The sequence below is a fragment of the Scyliorhinus torazame genome, chromosome 4, assembly GCF_047496885.1.
Source record: "Scyliorhinus torazame isolate Kashiwa2021f chromosome 4, sScyTor2.1, whole genome shotgun sequence".
NCBI lineage: Eukaryota > Metazoa > Chordata > Chondrichthyes > Carcharhiniformes > Scyliorhinidae > Scyliorhinus > Scyliorhinus torazame.
In genome coordinates this window covers 260,291,999-260,315,055 of record NC_092710.1, presented here as the reverse complement: position 1 = coordinate 260,315,055, position 23,057 = coordinate 260,291,999, and the positions used below count along the sequence as shown (strand labels likewise).

General features: G+C 42.2%; 1 protein-coding gene across 3 annotated transcripts in view; it reads left to right on the top strand.

Moving 5' to 3' along the window:
• The window catches only part of LOC140410904 (3',5'-cyclic-AMP phosphodiesterase 7B-like), a 336,168-nt gene extending 326,772 nt beyond the window's left edge, over nt 1–9,396 (top strand). For all 3 annotated transcript variants that reach the window (XM_072499695.1, XM_072499692.1, XM_072499694.1), the window contains 2 exons: nt 4,965–5,045; nt 7,075–9,396. In XM_072499695.1, coding sequence (XP_072355796.1) covers nt 4,965–5,045; nt 7,075–7,283 — 290 coding nt within the window. In that variant the 3' untranslated portion in view covers nt 7,284–9,396. The remainder of the gene's footprint in view (nt 1–4,964; nt 5,046–7,074) is intronic.
• Nucleotides 9,397–23,057: the final 13,661 nt, after the last annotated feature.

The window sequence follows — 23,057 nt, the reverse complement described above, 5'->3', positions numbered from 1 at the left end:
TACAGGACAGGGTGCTCTCGGGGGGGTGGGATTGGGGAAGATCTCGGAAACTTACCGGGTGATGCAGGAGGAGAGGAGGCCTTGGTGGTGGAGTTGAAAGGTAAGTGGGAGGAGGAGTTGGGAGAGGAGATCGAAGAGGGGACGTGGGCAGATGCCCTAGGGAGGGTGAACTCTTCCTCTTCATGCGCGAGGCTCAGCCTCATACAGTTTAAGGTGCTGCACAGGGCACACATGACCGGGACAAGGATGAGCAGGTTCTTTGGGGGTGAGGACAGGTGTGTTAGGTGCTCAGGGAGCCCAGCAAATCACACCCATATGTTCTGGGCATGCCCAGCGTTGGAGGAATTTTGGAAGGGCGTAGAGAGGACGGTGTCGAGGGTGGTAGGATCCAGGGTCAAACCGGGCTGGGGGCTCGCAATATTTGGGGTGGCAGAGGAGCCGGGAGTGCAGGAGGCGAAAGAGGCTGGAATTCTGGCCTTTGCGTCCCTGGTCGCCCGGCGGAGGATTCTCCTTCAGTGGAAAGATACGAGGCTCCCAAGTGTGGAATCCTGGATCAGCGATATGGCAGGGTTCATTAAATTGGAGGGTGAAATTCGCCTTGAGGGTTCTTTAGGCGGTGGCAACCGTTCTTAGACTTTCTGGCAGAACGCTAGACATTGGTCAATGGCAGCAGCAGCTTGGGCGGGGGGGGGGGGGTTTACTTTATTTTTGTTTATGTTATTTACACTGGAAGGGTCTGAGGGGGTGTATACACCTGTTGTCTTAAGTCGGGGTGTTAATGTTAATTTATTATTTAGGTACAGGGGGAGAGGGGTTGCTTTTTTAGATTGTGTTTTGTACTTACCCCTGTTGGGTTCTTTTTTCTTTCTCATTTTGTTATTGATATTTTATGAAAACCTTTAATAAAAATTATTTTTAAAAAAAATAGGAAGAACAATACCAGTTTATTCAATCTCTCCTCATTGCTAATACCCTCCATACCAGGCAACATCCTGGTAAACATTTTCTGTACTCTCCAAAGCCCCCACATCCTTCTGGTAGTGCAGTGACCAGAATTGGATACAGTATTTCAAATGTGGCCTGACTAACGTTCTATATAATTGTAACATCATTTTCGAGCTTTTATACTCGATACCTAGTCCTATGAAGGCAAGCATGCCATACGCTTGGAGAAGGAGCAGCAAATAGAGAACATTGGACCCTCTTCAGCTCTGGTGAAACATCGAGGCCGCAAAGTACCTGATCAGGCGGCGTATTCCTCGAAGGCCATCTGCAGCAGGAACATCGTGGTGGACGATCGGCAGGAGGCAGCTGAACTGTTGAATCTGCATCTAAGGCCTTAGATGTATGCGTCTCCATGTCTGAATCCGAAAATGCAATGTCGGACATGTCAGCGTCGATATAGACTGGAGGCTTCACAGCAGGCTGGTTCGACAATGGAGTTGTAGGATCCGGGACAGGATTCTTCTGAGGAACCTCACAAAGGACCAACCTCTGCGAGTGAATATGATCCAAATGCCGTCGCACCAGTTGTCCTCAAATTAAATTTGGTAAGAGACTGGTATCGTTTGAAGGACGATAATCCCAGGGAGCCAGTGAGCACTGTCAGTGAAGTTATGAATGAACACTGCATTGTCAGGTGCGAAGTTTGGAAAGGTCAATGCCGAACCAGGCAAAGCCCTTGCAACTCCTGGTTACGGTGCATTTTTGCGCCTATGTCTCGGAGGAAATGTGCCCTCTCTGCCATGGCCTGCTCTGCCAATCCATTTGATGCCGGATGGTATGGGGCAGTGTGGACATGCCAAATCCCATTGCCCTTCATGAAAACGGCAAATTTTTCATTCGTGAACAAGGCCCCATTATCTGTTACAAGCACGTCTGGGATTCGATGGATCAAAAAAGAAATGCGCAATCACCCGACGGTCACCCTGCAGGTGATCATCGCCATCTTATGGTCATCCACCAGCACGAGAAACATCAAACGCAAAATGGACCATCAAAATTGGTTTATACACAAGCCCATGGGGCCCCCGGCCACTCCCAAGGGTGATGGGGTGCTGCCGCAGGGAGCTTCTGGTGCTCTTGACAGATAGAGCACTGTTGAGTCAACATCCCTATATCCGTGTCCAGCCCCAGCTAACAGACATAACGTCACCACAAAATTTTCATTTGGGCACTCCTGGGTGCCTGTTGCGGAGGTCCTTTACCACGGAACAACAACCCTCATGCCCCACAGGAGGATACCATCTCCGAGAACTTCAAGGAGAAAGCCTTCAACTCGCCTGGTAGCCATTGATGCTGGTTTATTGACAATTATGTTATATACAACTCCCGGTAGATCCCTACTGGGTCTCTTCTTGGTCGGTAACTTATTGGCCGACCTTTTATACATGGTTGAATGGAGTTCCCCACCCCTTAGCAGGGCAGCTCGTACTCTGCAAGAACCAGGCAGAAGATAATCATTCCCATCCTGTAAGTCCCATGCAGGATATTACAGAAACATCCCTGCCTCTGAGCCAGAAGCTCCGGGTTCAAGTCCCCACCCCAAGACCTGATGGCCAAGGAAAGTGCATTTATAACGCAGTCAACAGGTTGAATATCAACCTGTGAAATTCTTCGAGCACACAAATGGCAGGTGGGAAGAGCCAAAGTGACTTCTGGTCAGCCTTCCTTGATGCAGAGTAGAGCCCCTCAAGGTATAAGCCTCCGGTGACAGGTTAGCGACCTGTTCCAAAATGCACTAAGGAAACAGATGAAAGTCTACCCGTTGCACCACTAGGTGCAGGAAGAGAATCAAAGCAAATAAACTTTGAAATAAAATTCTGGGTTTAAAATTTCATACCATGCAATATTTTGTATTAGTTGCTTTTCATAAATCTTAGTTATTATTTTCTTGCACATCACGTCCTTTAATGTTTGGATTTGTTTGGTTGAATTTCTCTGTACACTCTTCAATACTCATGTATGTTGTCTGCACAATGGAACCCAAAGTGGAACTCTAACTAGCACATCATTAAAGCTTAGCAATTCATAATCTAGGGTAATAGGACACAGGTTCAAGTTTCTTTTCCTCCAACCCTCAACCCAGAAGTTGCTGAATCTCAGCCATTGTGATATGAAATAATCTGAGCAGAGACTACAAGAGAATCATAGAATTCCTACAGTGCAGGAGGCCATTCTGCCCATCAAGACTGCACGGCCCCTCTGAAAGGGCACCCTATCTAGGACCACCACTAAGTATTTAAGTCACAAAAAAACTGGTAGTGAAAAATGAACTCTGGACCTAATTGATTGCCTTAGAAAATTAAATTTATGTTTTCTATTATTTGTTTAATTGAAATAAATTATCCTTATATTTCAGTGTATTGCTGAAAAAGAATCAGAATTTACTTGTGTCCAGATGGGTGAAATTTGAAGTGTCTTGATAATGTCATTTGTGTTTCATCTATATACTGGCTATGAATTCATGGTAAACCACTGCAAATGATTTTTCTAGATTATTTGATCATACAGTCACTAATCTTTTGGCATGTGAACTGATGGAATAGTCATAAAAGAAAATGAAATTAAACCCTCAATATCTGCGCAAAGCATTCGTCACAAGATGGATGTCCTAGCGACACAATTAGTGGCAAATGGTTTAGATCTAATTGCCATTATGAAGACATGAGACAGGATTTCCTGCAGACTTTAGAACCTCACCATCAAGCTTAAATTGAGGTCAAAATTGTGGGATACAGTCACCCATCTATGTTTATCCCTGAGCTGGCCAAATTAACGGTCAGAAGGCAGGCTCACCATCCAATTAAGGACGGGTGATGGGCTCTTGAAGCTGAAGGGCCGACATCTCTCCAGCTTGAAAGCAGCAGGACGCCCTTACAGAAAGACCCCCTCTCTCCAACTTCTCAAACATAAAATAAAAAAAGCCTTTGCAACCAAGACCCCTCCACAAGGCAGCCAGTAGATGCTGCTGAACCCAGGTATCGATGAGGGTTGTGGGTGGAGGGGAATCTCTAACCCTGCCTAGAGTACTGCTTGCCCAGTGCCATTCTGGAAATCACCTCCAGACATCTGTATTGTCCTGTTTCTTACAGGGGCCTGGGCATTGGTTGGAAGATCCCAGTTAGCCACCATCTATTAAGTGACCATTAACAGACTCAAATGGCTACATGCTACTTGTGGCCAGGTAACCCTACTGTGCTTCCACCATGCCTTCAGGAATACGGCCTGGGGGCAACTGGAGCCAGGGAACTGGCATCTAGTTCGGTGGCACAAAATTCCGTACCTGGCTTCATTCTTGCCCCAGGCCAGTTGTGAAACAAATATTCCAGGGTATACACGTATTGAAGAGACAGAATTAAAAAGGAGAAGGAACAGCCCTGGTAGTAATGTATGGCATAAGGCATGGGAAATAATCTTGACACAAGTGTCAAGTGTGAATGGAAACCAAATTTCATAAAAAGGGGTGGGCATAATTTATAGGCCCCCTTTCAGGAGTTAAACTGTTAGATAGAGCATTAAACAAGAAATTATTGGAATTTGTAACCAAGGCAATGTAATAATTATGGAGGGCTTTAATCTTCATATAGAATGGACAAATCAAATGGGCAGAGATAACCTAGAAACTTTGTTTCTAGAAAACTTTTCCTGGGTTTAGGTAGTCATTCAGGGGGTGGAGGGTATTCAGGGCATCAGGTTGTTAGTCGTGGGGTGGTCAGTCGGGGGTGTCAGATGGATGATGAATGTTGTCAATAAATAGATTTTTAAACTTAATTTCTCTCCATCTTCCCCACTGACTCTTCCCTCAGTGACCAAGTACCTTAGGATAATTTCAAACCAGTGACCACTTCTAGATTCCCAAGTCGATGCAATTGTATCTTCATAAAAGTGACCACGCTTGAAAGTTTTGAGTTGGTCAAATTCACTATCTCTCTCAAAACTGCTATTATTTATTTGATTTGCAGGTGACCTTGAGCAACGGTTTCAGTTTGAAGTTAGTCCACTGTGCAATCAACAAAATGACACCATTCCCAGCATACAAATAGGTAAAAAAAATTGCAATGATACTGTATTTGTGTTTGACCTGGAAGAGAAAGGACATGTTAGAAGATAAGTTGGGAAGAAGTCACATTGAACTTGAAATGTTAACTTTGTTTCTCTCATCACAGATGCTGTCAGACCTGCTGAGTTTTTCTAGCATTTTCTATTTCTATAAGAGATGGTTTCAGGTGTTGAAGTTGATGGTGGGATTTCTTAAATCAAAGATGATTAAGTCACTGAAAAGGAAGATGAGGTAACTGGTAGCTGCTTGAAAGTGGACAGCATCATTTCAGAAGTGGATACCCAGCTTGAAACAGATGAAGATTGTGTACTTGTGCAAGCAAGTGAGAAGTCTGAGACAGTAGAATCGGAGTTTGGTAGAGAATACAAATGCATGGAGCGCAAAGGACATAGGGGCGGCACAGTGGCTAGCACTGCTGCCTCACAGCGCCAGACACCCAGGTTCAGTTCCAGCCTTGGGCGACTGTCTGTGTGGAGTTTGCGCATTCTCCTCGTGTCTGTGTGGGTTTCCTCGGAGTGCTCCGGTTTCCTCCTAGTCCAAAAATGTGCAATTAGGCGGATTGGACATTCTAAATTACCCCTTAAATGTCCAAAGATGTGCAAGTTAGGTGGGGTTATGGGGAAAGGGCAGGGGAGTGGACCTAGGTAGAGTGCTCTTTCAGAGGTTTGGTGCAGACTCGATGGATCAAATGACCTACTTCTGCACTGTCGGGATTCTATGATCTGGAATAAGAAATTATTGCAGTGACAAGAGCAAAAATGTAAAATATAGTTCCATAGCAATACTAAACAAGGCGGCAGGAGAGTAGGAATGTAAAACATCCTAAATCTAAGTTTTGTCCCACTTAAAATGACGGAAATCTGCCTCAAGTATGGTGTAAGAACCCACGTTGGACAACTTGCCAGCCGCCTTGCTGTTTAAATACCAAAGTCCAAAGCAACATACATGGGTTATTCAGCTTAATAAAAGCTTAATCCAGACTTGAAACGATCTTCCTTTTTGGCATAAACCTACCTCAAACGTGGTCCTCCACCTTGCAAGTAAGGATTTGTAAATCATAAAGGAGAATAATTTGGTGCTATGATTTATATGCCTTAACTTCCTGAGAATTTTCAATGATTGAAGAGAAATAAGGAAGACTGAAGTCTGCTCTGCTTCCTTCTCATAACAATCCTGAAAGATTGTTTCAAGGCTGTAATTGACATATACCAAGCCACCCAGGTAATAGTATCAATGAACAATTGGAATTGATACCTCCTGTATTTTCCAAACAATATTCTTTGATACTCCTTTTATCATGCAAAGCAATACTTCACTTCAACTACCTCCTACTGCAAAACCCTTTATTCAAGAGGGCGAATAGAGTGTAGTAAATTCTCAAGCGAGCCCCTCGATAATTCAATATCATCTGCAAAAAGGAGCATCATAGTTCTTTCTGAAATTTCTAGCTCAACACCTTTTACAATGCAATCCAGCACAGAATTTTTAAGAAACATATATAATATATATAGGTGACTGAACAATGTTGTCTCATTCCTATTTGGTGAGAGGGAAAGGGATTCTGTATCTTGCACCAGTTTACAAGATTTTGGAACTTAATATGGAGAAATTAAAACTTAAAATAATATTTTCAATGCAAACATTCAAGAACTTGGAGAAGATCTGTGAACAGATTAGTAGTTTTGTATGCTTCTAACCCAGTTATAACAAGCTACTGCCTTGAAGCATAGTATAGATATTAAGCATTGTGGGGTAGGACAGTGGTTGAGAGAAAGAAGCAGTAACTCAGAATGATGAGTTGGTGAGTGACAGCTTGAGATCTGATCTGCTATTGTTTAAACTTAATTGTACTTTGTCACTATTTAGCATGCCATGTTAATAGTTCATTATATTGTATAAAAATATATATATTAGAAGAAATTGCAAGCACTTTTAAAATATTTATCTAACTTTTCAATAGGTACCTTCCATTATAGAAAATTATAATTTCATTTTATTATTCCTTGTTTTAGGTTTTATGAGTTACATTGTTGAGCCTCTGTTTATGGAATGGTCTCGTTTTACTGAAAACACTCCTTTGACCATAACTATGATGAGTCATCTGCGAAAAAACAAGGCGAGGTGGCGAGGACTGCTTCTGAAACAACATAACAGTGAGGATAATTCAGCTCAAATGAATGAAGACAAAAGCAGAACTTCTCAGGAAGTTGAACACCAATAATCTAATCCAGTTAGATGGTCCAGTCAAATAATGCCATGTATTCTTCACACACTTTCCTTTTTCAAAAGTTGCTTTTTGAGAGGGATAAAAAAAACCTTAAAGGGACTGGGAAAATTTTCTCCAGAGAATATTGAAAGACGAGAACAATTTGATACGATTAAAAGTGATTGTCCTTTCTGAGTTTTGATCTGCCTTCAGTGTTGAAAATGTGCTCTGCATATTATCTCAGCAAACCTCCAACTACGTTTGATTAAAAAAGGAAAATATGTGATATTTAAGTTACACCAGGGGCAAGATTCAAATCCCACATTTTCAAGCATTCGGTTCAAAGGCATTTACCTAAGGTTATATTGCTGAGTAGAGAACAGTGTGGGCTGAAAATGAGTCTAAATGGGGATGGAAGAGCCACAGAAAGAAAGTCAGCTTTACTTCATTGTGGTGCAGTGACACAACTCATTCAGCAATGTGGCTTTGGCTATAACTGAGAAATGCTGAAGAACATGATTATGTGACTGCTCTGCAGCTGGGCTGCACCATGATAAACCATTGCTAAAACCAGCTTCAACTGAGCTCAGAATCCATGGGATTTTGAGTGTGCACTGAGAATAATACTTTTTTTTGGAATGACAACCAAACCTTTTTCATTTTTGTACCTTTTGCATCAGAAAGCAGATGTGGCATTCAGAACTGGATTGCATACCTACTGATTACTTGTAGATTTTTTCATGTATAGTTATAAATAAAATTAAGATGTAGAGATGTAAATATGATCAATTAGAACATATACACAATTCCACATTTCGTTTTGTCTCCTTCTCGGTCCCTCTTTTTCTTTCAGACACTTACTACTGATAACAAACAACAAAAGATCGGTACCTTTAGAATTCTGTGTTGAAAAATTGCTACACTGTGAAAAATAAATACCATTGGTATTGAAAGAAGCCAAAAATTAGAACCATAGAACAAATGTAAATAGCTGTTTTAGTTGTAGTACACTGGTATGTTCCTATAAAGCCTTAACATTTCACCCATTGCTATACTTACACTGTTTTGGTAATCAAGCACAAACATCCTTTGTATTAAACCATTTGTCATTACTAATACAGCAAGCTGATTCATTTCTATTGTTCTGGTTGTGGTATTTAACAAGAGCATCAAAACTTCACAAACATTCCATTTTTTCCTTGCACAATTTGCATTTATTTTTAATTGTTCACCGAGGCAACTACAGGGATTAATTCCTTTCCAATGCCATTAATGCATAACAGTGTCATCAAATCTGAAACTATTTGACAGTTTGTACAGGTTTGACATTTTATTGATAGCCCAGATCATCAACTAAGGTCTGAGAAAGTAAAAGTTTTAAAAATAATAAATGTACTTTCTGCTTAAAAAATATAAATGAACAGATCTGCCTGAATGTCATGTTGTTATACTCCAGAGGTTGAAAATGTATTTATTATACTATTGACTGCAAAAGAAAATCACACACACACACACCTTCAGAAATGCTTTGCAATACAGGCTGTTGTTTTAATAATGAAAAAAAGGCTTTTATTCATCTTTATTTGCCTTTCTGTTCAACGGTGGGTAAATGAGGTTAAGGTATAGATCTGCAAAGATCTAAATACATGGTAGAACAGGTTCATGGAACTAAATAGCCTGTTCCTGTTTCTATATAAACTTGGATTTACACAGCAAGGATTAACCTTGCATTATGTGTAAGTAACTTTAAAATGATTACAGATTTATGTACACCTAAACTTTAATCAACATAAAAAAGGCAATATTTTGGTTCAGAGGTTAGGTTTTTACAGTACATTCCTATAACCTATGTAAACAAGCCTTACCAGCTGTATGATAGCACCATTTTAATGTAAACTTTGTCTAATGCTGAAAATTTGTGATGAATATATTGTGAAATTTGCTGTGACTGCTATGCAGTGTTGCCAAGAATTATTATTGCTATTTCTAAATCTAAATTTTAATCAATAATAGAGTTATCAAGATTGTGGACTGCAATTAATCATAATTAGAAGACTTTTGTAAATGTTACTTGTGTTTTCCATTTATGAAAAACATAAATATGCAAACAAAATGGTATATCACTCTATCTGGACTGACTGACTTTGATTTACCATTTTCAGAGGGCAATATACACAAAAGCATCATCATTAACCATTGGCTAGTTTTAACAATGCAGTGTCGAAAGTTGTGTTATGTTGCATTCAAGTTTACTTAAGCATTAAAAAGTCAAAAATGTAGTTGATGGTACTACATTAGATGAATGAATTGGTCAAAATTGTCATTGCTGTTTGAGATTGTCTAAACTTTTTGTATTTCAGTTACTTAGGTGCATACCATGGAACCCTACTGTATTCATGCAAGATTAATACAAATTCTCAAGTGAATTTGCCTATCTCCAAACTAGAAACATTAACATATTGTGCGCTGACCTGCCCTTCCATAGCTCCTTAAGTGATTAAGATAATTTAGGTGAGTTGCGTGCATTAGAAATGCATTTGATTCAGAGCTTACCTGTTTTGTTTGTGGGTAGTATCCTGCCGTAGGAATTAAAGGTCTGCAGCAATTTAAAGGGTTAAATGCCTTTTGCTTGAACAGAATAGAAACCAATCAGAATATTGAAGCTTGCAAATGTAGTGACTACTGTTGATAATGGAAGTTTTAACTGATATTGGACAGAATTATTGCTACTAACCTAGTTAATTAAGACTGGTAAAAAAAATCTATTCTGACTTAACATTTGGTTGTATCTGAAGTGTATTTTTATTTTTTTATTTAGAGCACCCAATTATTTTTTTTCCAATTAAGGGGCAATTTGGCGTGGCCAATCCACCTATCTTGCACATCTTTTTGTGTCATGGGGGTGAGACCCATGCAGACACGGGGAGAATGTGCAAACTCCACACGGACAGTGACTGGGGCCAGGATCGAACCCGGGATCGGCGCCCTAAGGCAGCAGTACTAACCACAGCTGCCCCGTATCTGAAGTGTAAATAGAATAAACAATTAGCGTCCCACTTTTGCCAACTATTGTGCTCAGCAGTATTTCAATTTAAAAATTCCTTGAAGGTTTTCATGGTAAGAGTGGTAATCAGTAAGAAGATTTTATGGTTACACTATGTAAAATATGCTCTGAAAAGAGCAGTTGTTGTCTTAAGAGTTCCTCAGAAGACCTTTTTTCCCCCAAAAATATACTTTATTCATAGAATTTGTAAAAGTACATTAGAAATCATTTCAACTTGAAAATGACAGAAAATGCAGTAAAATTTAGCTTATCTCCATTCAGTATGTTCCACACTAAGGTTCTTGTTGCTACAGGGATGGTGCAGGAGGGAGGGTTTCAGATTTCTGGATAATTGGGGCTCATTCTGGGGTCGGTGGGACCTCTACAAACGGGATGGTCTACACCTGGACCAGAGGAGTACCAATATCCCGGGGGGGAAATTTGCTAATGCTCTTCGGGAGGGTTTAAACTAGTTCAGCAGGGGCTTGGGAACCTGAATTGTAGCTCCAGTATACAGGAGGTTGAGAGTAGTGAGGTCATGAGTAAGGTTTCAAAGTTGCAGGAGTATACCGGCAGGCAGGAAGGTGGTTTAAAGTGTGTCTTCTTCAATGCCAGGAGCATCCGGAATAAGGTGGGTAAACTTGCGGCATGGGTTGGTACCTGGGACTTCGATGTTGTGGCCATTTCGGAGACATGGATAGAGCAGGGACAGGAATGGTTGTTGCAGGTGCCGGGGTTTAGATATTTCAGTAAGCTCAGGGAAGGCGGTAAAAGAGGGGGAGCGGTGGCATTATTAGTCAAGGACAGTATTACGGTGGCAGAAAGGACGTTTGATGAGGACTCATCTACTGAGGTAGCATGGGCTGAGGTTAGAAACAGGAAAGGAGAGGTCACCCTGTTAGGGGTTTTCTATAGGCCTCCAAAAAGTTCCAGAGATGTAGAGGAAAGGATTGCAAAGTTGATTCTGGATAAGAGCGAAAGCAACAGGGTAGTTGTTATGGGGGACTTTAACTTTCCAAATATTGACTGGAAACGCTATAGTTCAAGTACTTTAGATGGGTCTGTTTTTGTCCAATGTGTGCAGGAGGGTTTCCTGACACAGTATGTAGCTAGGCCAACGAGAGGCAAGGCCATATTGGATTTGGTACTGGGTAATGAACCAGGACATGTGTTAGATTTGGAGGTAGGTGAGCACTTTGGTGATAGTGACCACAATTCGATTAAGTTTACTTTAGTGATGGAAAGGGATAGGTATATACCGCAGGGCAAGAGTTATATCTGGGGGAAAGGCAGTTATGATGCGATGAGGCAAGACTTAGGATGCATCGGATGGAGAGGAAAACTGCGGGGGATGGGCACAATGGAAATGTGGAGCTTGTTCAAGGAACAGCTACTGCGTGTCCTTGATAGGTATGTACCTGTCAGGCAGGGAGGAAGTGGTCGAGCAAGGGAACCGGGGTTTACTAAAGCAGTCGAAAAACCTGTCAAGAGGAAGAAGGAGGCTTATGTAAAGATGAGACATGAAGGTTCAGTTCGGGCGCTCAAGAGTTACAAGTTAGCTAGGAAGGACCTAAAGAGAGAGCAAAGAAGAGCCAGGAGGGGACATGAGATGTCTTTGGCAGGTAGGATCAAGGATAACCCTAAAGCTTTCTATAGATATGTCAGGAATAAACGAATGACTAGGGTAAGAGTAGGGCCAGTCAAGGACAGTAGTGGGAAGTTGTGCTTGGAGTCCGAGGAGATAGGAGAGGTGCTAAATGAATATTTTTCGTCAGTATTCACACAGGAAAAAGACAATGTTATCGAGGAGAATACTGAGATTCAGGCTACTAGACTAGAAGGGCTTGAGGTTCATAAGGAGGAGGTGTTAGCAACTCTGGAAAGTGTGAAAATAGATAAGTCCCCTGGGCCAGATGGGATTTATCCTAGGATTCTCTGGGAAGCTAGGGAAGAGATTGCTGAGCCTTTGGTTTTGATCTTTAAGTCATCTTTGCCACAGGAATAGTGCCAGAAGACTGGAGGATAGCAAATGTTGTCCCCTTGTTCAAGAAAGGGAGTAGAGACAACCCCGGTAACTATAGATCAGTGAGCCTTACTTCTGTTGTGGGCAAAATCTTGGAAAGGTTTTTAAGAGATAGGATGTATAATCATCTGGAAAGGAATAATTTGATTAGAGATAGTCAACACGGTTTTATGAAGGGTAGGTCGTGCCTCACAAACCTTATTGAGTTCTTTGAGAAGGTGACCAAACAGGTGGATGAGGTGTATATGGATTTCAGTAATGCGTTTGATAAGGTTCCCCACGGTAGGCTACTGCAGAAAATACGGAGGCATGGGATTCAGGGTGATTTCGCAGTTTGGATCAGAAATTGGCTAGCTGGAAGAAGACAAAGGGTGGTGGCTGATGGGAAAGGTTCGGACTGGAGTCCAGTTACTAGTGGTGCACCACAAGGATCTGTTTTGGGACCACTGCTGTTTGTCATTTTTATAAATGACCTGGAGGAGGGCGTAGAAGGGTGGGTGAGTAAATTTGCAGATGATACTAAAGTCGGTGGAGTTGTGGACAGTGCGGAAGGATGTTACAAGTTACAGAGGGACATAGATAAGCTGCAGAGCTGGGCTGTGAGGTGGCAAATGGAGTTTAATGCAGAAAAGTGTGAGGTGATTCAATTTGGAAGGAATAACAGGAAGACAGAGTACTGGGCTAATGGTAAAATGGTAAGTGTGGATGAGCAGAGAGATCTCGGTGTCCATGTACATAGATCCCTGAAAGTTGCCACCCAGGTTGAGAGGGTTGTTAAGAAGGCGTACGGTGTGTTAGCTTTTATTGGTAGAGGGATTGAGTTTCGGAGCCATGAGGTCATGTTGCAGCTGTACAAAACCCTGGTGCGGCCGCATTTGGATTATTGCGTGCAATTCTGGTCGCCGCATTATTGGAAGGATGTGGAAGCATTGGAAAGGGTGCAGAGGAGATTTACCAGAATGTTGCCTGGTATGGAGGGAAAATCTTATGAGGAAAGGCTGAGGGACTTGAGGCTGTTTTCGTTAGAGAGAAGAAGGTTAAGAGGTGACTTAATTGAGGCATACAAGATGATCAGAGGATTGGATAGGGTGGACAGTGAGAGCCTTTTTCCTCGGATGGTGATGTCTAGCACGAGGGGACATAGCTTTAAATTGAGGGGAGATAGATATAGGACAGATGTCAGAGGTAGGTTCTTTACTCAGAGAGTAGTAAAGGTGCGGAATGCCCTGCCTGCAACAGTAGCGGACTCGCCAACACTAAGGGCATTCAAATGGTCATTGGATAGACATATGGACGATAAGGGAATAGCGTAGATGGGCTTTAGAGTGGTTTTGCAGGTCGGCGCAACATCGAGGGCCGAAGGGCCTGTACTGCGCTGTAATGTTCTATGTTCTCTTCCCGTACAAGGCACTTTTATCTATTTCCATAGCTAGATTTTCCTGGAACAGGTCGCTAGCTTGTCACCAGAGACTTGTAGTTTGAGGGTCACCACTCTGCACCAAGCATGGCTGACCAGGAGTCACTCTCGTTCTTACCACCTGCCATTGGTATGTGTGGGAAGATTTTTCAGATTGATACTCGATCTGTTGGTTGCGTTATAAATTCACCTTCCTTGGCCACCAAGTCCTGGGGTAGCACTCCACCACAAAGCTTCTGGCTCAATGGTAATACTCTTGATATTTACAATATACATTTCACGCCAGACACACAATCTAAGGGCAACAACATTTCAAATTGAAAACTTACAGAAAGTGCAACAGAATTCAACTTCTCTCCGAGGTGCCTCAATACAAATTCAACACACTTGATATTTACAATGTATATTCCATGTCAGGCGCAGTATTCAGGCAGCATACTCTGCCCATTATCTGGAGGAATGACTAGAATAAGTGAAACAGATAGTGATATAAAGCAGAGGATGAGAATGTGGGTGGGATATTGCTGCTGATTGGTCAGGCAATTGTTTTGGAATTGGTTGATTCATGTTAACGTTCTTTTTTCTGATAGGCCAACTTTGCAGAATGGATGGTAGTGTGTTTCTCTCAAGTTGCAGAGATAGCAGGAGATGGACAGATAAAGTGACACTGAGGAGAAATGCTTCGCTTGCTGCTGGACTGAGTTGGTCAACCACGATAACAGCAGATAGATAGATCATTAGTCAATTCTAATTTAATTAACATTAGCCAGCAAAGCAGTAGTAACTATAAACTTAGATTCAGTAACTTGAAGTTAGTTCAAGAGGGTGGAAGAAGAATGGGGAAAACAGCCAAGGTCACTCTTCCTTGTTTCTATCCAGTGACTCCAACTGATGAAACAGATGAAGTTAAGATCAAGTTTAATTGTCATAACCCCTCCCATTATCAATCAACTATTCCACTGTGTCTGTCAAGATTCAAGAAAACATAGTCAATTGGATGAGGAAATGTTGCTGTTGTAGAACACCTCAATTTGATTAACCACCTCTGGTAGAGTACATGACACATGTAGAATTGGCCTATTTAATGTACTAAGATACTAAACAAGAATGACTGAATCGATAACAATTCGCTAAAAACAAAAGCAGAGTAGGGGAAAAGGTTTATTTAGATTGGGGGAAGGTAGAAAGCGGTATTCCACAAGGATCAGTGCTGCAACCTCTGTTCATAATTTACGTTAATGATTTGGACTTATTCAATATAAATATCAATATAAGGGCAGCACGGTGGCGCAGTGTGTTAGCCCTGCAGTCTCACAGCGCCGAGATCCCAGGTTCAATACTGGCTCTGGGTCACTGTCCGTGTGGAGTTTGCACATTCTCCCCGTGTTTGCGTGGGTTTAGCCCCCACAACCCAAAGATGTGCAGGCTAGGTGGATTGGCCACGCTAAATTGCCCCTAAATTGGAAAAAATGAATTGGGTACTCTAAATTTTTTTAAATTTTTATAAAAAATAAATAAATATCAATTTAAAAAACTTGCAGATGATACTAATCTGGGGTTCATGGCTAAGAAAAGGACCAATGGAGCAGGTGAAAAATAATTTAAAGCAACATCAGTAAAGCAATTAAAAATGTTAAGAAAGCACTGGGATTTATGTCTAAAGATACAGAATTCATAAGTAGTAAAGTTACATTATAATGATTAAACTGCACTTTTAGTACTGTGTATAGTTCTGGTCATCATTGTATAAAAAAATCTTAGAAGCGCTAGAGAAAGTCAAAATAAAATGGTTTACAAGGATGGTACCATAACTTAGAGAGTAATTATCAGGATTAAATAAGTTTTATTTAATTAAAAGAAGATTCCAAGGTGAGCTGATGAAGGCCTTTAAAATAATAGGTTGGAAATGATAAGCATGGCAAAAATGTTTTGGGAGATAGTTATTAATAATTCCAATCGGGAAGTTTCTTTATTCAGAGAGATTGAAATGCGGAACTCACTACCAAAGCAAGTGATTGAGGCAAATATCTTTGATCCTTTTTAAAGGAGACTAGAAGAGTTCTTGAGAGAAAAGGGATATAATAGAAAGATATATTGAAAGACTAAGATGAGATAGCTGGAATGAAAGGAGATTCGCATGCAGTATAAACAGCAGCACAGATTCTTTGGGCTGAAAGGGTTTGTTTCTATGCTGTGCATTCTATGTAGTTTCTGCATTAAGCTGCTTGAGGCTCTTTGAGCATCTGCTATAAATTTAAAAGATTTGTGGACATCCTGGAGACATCTGTAATGTCAACCCCACCATCTCATAAATCAGGAGGCAAACTCTTAAAACTCAAGAGATTTGGTATAAAAACATTGAAGTTGCTATTTTTTTAAACATAAATCAATAATAGATTGACAGCACTTTATAAATCTCACGAGTGGCTGAATTAATATTAAGCAGGTCAGAGCTCTTTACAATAACTATATTACTGCATCTTATTTACTGAAAATGCTTTACAATTTTTTTAAAGAAGGAATTCTTGCCAGATGTTCATTTTATCTCTTAAGTCAAAGAGTCATGTTTACCAACCAAGTAAATATCTCTGGTTTGTGGAGTTGGTGCTTGTATCTGGTGGATATTCTATTTTAATCAATAGTTCTGTATTCAAAAACTATCTTTAATTTATACAAAGAGGGCAGCTTTATCATGTTATCTTTTATTCTCCTTATGTTTTTTTCTCTTACATGCTATATAGTATTTCACAGTCTCCCTAGAAAGTCTCGATAGCCTCCAGTTTACAATCCACTGCACAACACAGCGTTTCTCAAATGGCTTTGGTTACAGGACTCCTTTTCAAATTGGTTAGTAATCAGAATTCCTTCTTACTTAAATTATAATACTAATTATGAATTTAAATTCACTGATATAGGTTTTCTAAAATACTTAGTGTTGGAACATTTAAGATCATTAATGACCACTTTAAGCAGGTGACAAATTAGTGCCACTGATGCAAATAACAATTGGTGCGATTTAAAGACCCCGTTGCGTCTGGCGTGGATCCAGGCGCAACGAGTGAATTGCGCGAGAGCCCCAAATCGGGCCATGTGTCGAACTGATTGCGAGTCACTCGACTCGCTCTGCCTGGCACGGACCGGATCTCACCTTCGCTGGGCGAGATACCGATCTGAATATTTAAATAAGCTGAAAGGCTCATTTAAATACCTGGAAGCCTGATTGACCCAGTGCCCGGAACTGAACAGCTGTACCTGCGAGAATTTGCCAGGGCGCTGTTTGGTACTAGTCCAAACAAACATGGACCAGGCGTAACAGCACCTTGGGAGATCTTGAAGGGTATTGACACCCCAGTGTGGTCAGGGACACTGGCATTCCCACTGGTTCTGCCAGCCTGGCACCTTGGTAGTGCTACCCAGGCACACTGGCAGTGACAGGGTTCCCAGGTAGCACTTCCAGGATGCCAGGCTAACAGTGCCAGAGATCCCAGTTGCCAAGTTGGTATTGCCAGTGGTTAGGCCTAAGGGGCCTTGCCAATTGGAGTGAGGGTGAAGGGGTTCCCAGGATGTTGACAAGATTGGGGGTGGGGATCAACAAAGCGGGGCAGGGGGGCCTGAAACAAGGGGCGGAAGATCGGGGCTGCCAATCAAAATATGCCCTTATCTGCGAACAGCCGTTCCTGCTGACGAGATCAGCTCGCCAGCAGGAAATCTCTCCAAGTACAGCCTCAGCAGGGAGGAACTCCCCAAGGTCAAAAAAGAAAGCAAAGTGCCGTTGAATAGCAGGGTGATTCTCTCCGCTGCAGCCACCGAGGATCATCCCGCCAAACGCGCCCAAAAGCCATTTGATTTAAGTCCACTGAATCACACTAATTATCTGATTTTATTCTTCAGATCACAAATTACTATACACTATTGGGACTTGTGAAGCTATAAATCGGTTCCTGGACTGGCTTTCAGAGGTCAGAAATGGTGCAAATAGCCACAAGAAATCATATTGATATACTATCCTCCCAAAAGGAAATCATTTTAAACATTTCACAGTGCTAGGCAGTATGATAGTTTGTAATACTAGTGAAAATGAAAGGCACAGAAATAGTACATTGATTTACTTCACTTCACCTAAGCTAGGAAGTATTGGGACAAAAACAAATTCTGCAAGCTTTCTCTCTCAAGTATATTATTTTAACTCAATCAGTGTTCACTCTCTAGTGGTGGCAAAGTAAATAACAGTTTTTTAAACTTCAAGCTTGCATTAAGAAGGATAGTGGGCCACAGCTGTCAACTAGTGACGGCAAAAGATGGCTCGCTGGAATGAGAGCTTTAATGAACACTTACCTGTTCTTGAAAACTGCGCTGAAGCCTCCAATGCCAGTGCTACTCGGGGCCTGCATCAAGAGTTCCTGGAGGCCCCAGCATAGACAAGCAACTTGGGATTCAGGGAGACTACAGCTTCAGTTTTTTCATTGCACTAGCTGCCATAAACCAGGTAAATTGAAACAGACCAGTGAAATAGACAGGTCAGGGACAAAGTAAGTGTCCAGGTAAGTGATGGGACTTTGGCACTGAAAGGGGGCCGGTGGGGGGGGGGGGGGGAGAAATGCTGTAGTTCCCTGGGGACTGGTGGTATGGTGGTCAGAGGGTGGGTGAAATCTTATGAGGGATCGAGGCTGGGAAATACCTCAGGGAGTGATTAGTTGGGTGGGTGGGGGATGGGGATGTGGGGGTGTCTGGGTGTTTAAAATAGTTTGTTCTCACTGGAACGAAGGAGGTTGAGGGGCGACCTGATAGAGGTCTACAGAATTATGAGGGGCATAGACAGAGTGGATAGTCAGAGGCTTTTCCCCGGGGTAGAGGGGTCAATTACTAGGGGGCATAGGTTTAAGGTGCGAGGGGCAAGGTTTAGAGTAGATGTACGAGGCAAGTTTTTTTACACAGAGGGTAGTGGGTGCCTGGAACTCGCTACCGGAGGAGGTGGTGGAAGCAGGGACGATAGTGACATTTAAGGGGCATCTTGACAAATACATGAATAGGATGGGAATAGAGGGACCCAGGAAGTCTAGAAGATTGTAGTTTAGTCGGGCAGCATTGTCGGCACGGGCCTGGAGGGCCGAAGGGCCTGTTCCTGTGCTGTACATTTCTTTGTTCTTTGTTATGCAGACGTTATGTGATTTTATTTCTTCTTAATTTTTCCAGAGTAACATTGGAAAAAAACATCTGAAGTTAGCAATTTAAATTTCTTTGTTCAATGGATCCCAGGACAGCGCTTCGTACCTGGGCAGCTCTGAGAGGGATTCCCCAGCGTTTCTTGGGGTGCCCCCAAATTCGACGCTGGGGAGCCAAAATGTAACAGGCCAAGCTTTCTTGTTCATTGGTATTACAGATCCGAACAAATTTTAACGGATGTATTATTACGTGGTTCCTACATATCATTCCCTAATATCTGTGGATGAGTGCCTAGTCCCAAGTATTCAAGTAGAAAAATCACATATATTTCCAGGAAAGGGTTTTTAAACTGGGTGTATAGGGAACTACTTCTATTTTCATTTAGATAAATGTTATTTTGAAAGTGGATCACCATCCTATATTCCTATCCCACACCAACAGATCAATGATCGGCTTGAATTTTGGCGTCTGGTCAGGAGTGCAGAGTCAGTACAATTCCTCGCTCCACAAACCCCACTCAGAAGACAGTGCCTCAGAAGATCGAATTACCTCTTGGTCGGGGGCGGAGCTTGGCTAGTGCCAGGGTCTGGGGTTCGATTCCCGCTTGGGTCACTGTCTGTGCGGAGTCTGCACGTTGTCCCTGTGTCTGTTCGGGTTTCCTCCAGGTGCTCCGGTTTCCTCCCACAAGTCCCAAAAGGCGTGCTATTAGGTGAATTGGACATTCGGAATTCTCCCTTAGTGTCCCCGAACAAGTGCTGGAGTGTGGAGACGAGGGGATTTTTCAGTAACTTCATTGTACCATTAATGTAAGACTACTTGTGACACTGATAAAGATTTTAAAAATATATATTGTTTTTGCTATATTTAGGTGTACATATTCAACATTTTTGTGGACTTCTTTAGTATAAGTGGTAAATTTAATGGCACACCTCGTATTGTATGGAATTGCAAATCACCTTGCAAAATAAAGGCAATTTGTATTAAATGTTCATGTTTGTTCCTAGTTTTGTACCATCTGTTGGATATGTCTTAAGGTGCAGGCTCAGCTGCCAACGCCACCCCGCAATGTTTATGCACGGTAAAGGAAATTGACCCAGATTATTCTAAGTATAACTGAGATGGTATAGGCGCATCCAAAGCAATTTAAAGATGAAGCTGGGTGAAATTAATCGGCCGTGGTAGAGTGATAGATGTATGTCCAAGTGCAGCACAGTCCTTGGTACTGGTATTCACTGACAATTGTGTATGTCAAAGCTCCACTCGTATTAATTTTAGATGGCATAGGACATGGTTTTACAGGTTATTCCACAATTCAGGGTTAGGCCTACATCCCAGAAAGGCAGTAGAGTTCTGGCAATGAGATGATGGGCGCGATTCAACAAAAATAATTCTCTGCCTGGTTTCAGGCGCATTTAGCTGGGAACCTGGGAAGCCCATTTGCATTTCAGAACTTTCTCAAAGCAAGTTTAGACAAGAGTTAATTTTTTTTGTCTGTGCAGAAATTACAAACAGTAGCCACCTGATACTCGGCGATCATCATTGGCAGCATGTTAACCACTTTTTAAAAGTCAATTTTCAAACATCCACATTGATTTAAACCTATAACTTTCAAGTTAGGAGTATGATATCCTTACTGGGCAGGACAGTGCTTCACTCTTGGGCGAACAAGGTGTAGAACAAAGAAAATTACAGCACAGGAACAGGCCCTTCGGCCCTTCTAGCCTGTTATCGTGCCCGCCTCTACCACCTCTGCAGGCAAAGCGTTCCAGGCACCCACCACCCTCTGCGTAAAAAACTTTCCACGCACATCTCCCTTAAACTTTCCCCCTCTCACCTTGAAATCGTGACCCCTTGTAATTGACACCCCCACTCTTGGAAAAAGCTTGTTGCTATCCATCCTGGTCATACCTCTCATAATTTTGTAGACCTCAATCAGGTCCCCCCTCAACCTCAGTCTTTCCAACGAAAACAATCCTAATCTACTCAACCTTTCTTCATAGCTAGCATCCTCCATACCAGGCAACATCCTGGTGAACCTCCTCTGCACCCTCGCTAAAGTATCCACATCCTTCTGGTAATGTGGCGACCAGAACTGCACGCAGTATTCCAAATGTGGCCTAACCAAAGTCCTAAACAACTGTAACATGACCTGCCGACTCTTGTACTCAATACCCCGTCCGATGAAGGCAAGAATGCTGTATGCCTTCTTGACCACTCAATCGACCTGCATTGCCACCTTCAGGGTACAATGGACCTGAACTCCCAGATCTCTCTGTACATCAATTTTCCCCAGGACTCTTCCATTGACCGTATAGTCCGCTCTTGAATTGGATCTTCCAAAATGCATCACCTCGCATTTGCCTGGATTGAACTCCATCTGCCATTTCTTTGCCCAACTCTCCAATCTATCTATATTTTGCTGTATTCTCTGACAGTCCCCCTCGCTATCTGCAACTCCACCAATCTTAGTATCATCTGCAAACTTGCTAATCAGACCACCTATACCTTCGTCCGGATCATTTATGTATATCACAAACAACAGTGGTCCGAGCACGGATCCCTGTGGAACGCCACTAGTCACCTTTCTCCATTTTGAGACACCCCCTTCCACCACTACTCTCTGTCTCCTGTTGCCCAGCCAGTTCTTTATCCATGTAGCTAGTAAACCCTGAACCCCAAGCGACTTCACTTTTTCCATCAACCTGCCATGGGAAACTTTATCAAACGCCTTACTGAAGTCCATGTATATGACATCTACAAGCCTTCCCTCATCAATTAACTTTGTCACTTCCTCAAAGAATTCTATTAGGTTTGTAAGACATGACCTTCCCTGCATAAAACCATGCTGCCTATCACTGATAAGTCTATTTTCTTCCAAATGTTAATAGATCCGATCCCTCAGCATCTTCTCCAACAGTTTGCCTGCCACTGATGTCAAGCTCACAGGTCTATAATTCCCTGGATTATCCCTGCTACCCTTCTTAAACAAAGGGACAACATTAGCAATTCTCCAGTCCTCCGGGACCTCACCCATGCTCAAGGATGCTGCAAAGATATCTGTTAAGGTCCCAGCTCTTTCGTCCCTCGCTTCCCTCAGTAACCTGGGATAGATCCCATCTGGACCTGGGGACTTGTCCACCTTAATGCCTTTTAGAATACCCAAAACTTCCCGACTTGACCTAGAGTATTTAAACATCCATCCCGAACCTCAACATCCGTCATGTCCCTCTCCTTGGTGAATACCGATGCAAAGTACTAATTCAGAATCTCACCCATTTCCTCTGACTCCACGCATAAATTCTCTCTTTTGTCTTTGAGTGGGCCAATCCTTTCTCCAGTTACCCTCTTGCTCCTTATATACAAATAAAAAGCTTTGGGATTTTCCTTAACCCTGTTAGCCAAAGGTATTTCATGACCCCTTTTAGCCCTCTTTATCGCGCGTTTGAGATTTGTCCTACTTTCCCGATATTCCTCCAAAGCTTCATCAGTTTTAAGTCGCCTAGATCTTATGTATGCGTGCTTTTTCATCTTAGCTAGTCTGACAATTCCACCCGTTATCCATGGTTCCCTAATCTTGCCATTTCTATCCCTCATTTTTACAGGGACATGTCTGTCCTGCACTCTAATCAACCTTTCCTTAAAAGATTCCCACATTTCAAATGTGGATTTACCCTTAAACAGCTGCTCTTAATCCACATTCCCTAGCTCCTGCCGAATGTTGTTATACTTGGCCTTTCCCCAATTTAGCACACTTCCTTTAGGACCACTCTCGTCTTTGTCCATGAGTATTCTAAAACTTACGGAATTGTGATCGCTATTCCCAAAGTAATCACCGACTGAAACTTCAACCACCTGGCCGGGATCATTCCCCAATACCAGGTCCAGTATGGCCCCTTCCCGAGTTGGACTATTTACATACTGCTCTAAAAAACTCTCCTGGATGCTCCTTACAAATTCTGCTCCATCTACGCCTCCAACACTACATGAATCCCATTCAATGTTGGGGAAGTTTAAAAACTCCCATCATGACCACCCTATTGCTCCTACATTTTTCTATAATCTGTCTACATATTTGTACCTCTACTTCACGCTCACTTTTGGGAGGCCTGTAGTAAAGTCCCAACAATGTTACTGCACCCTTCC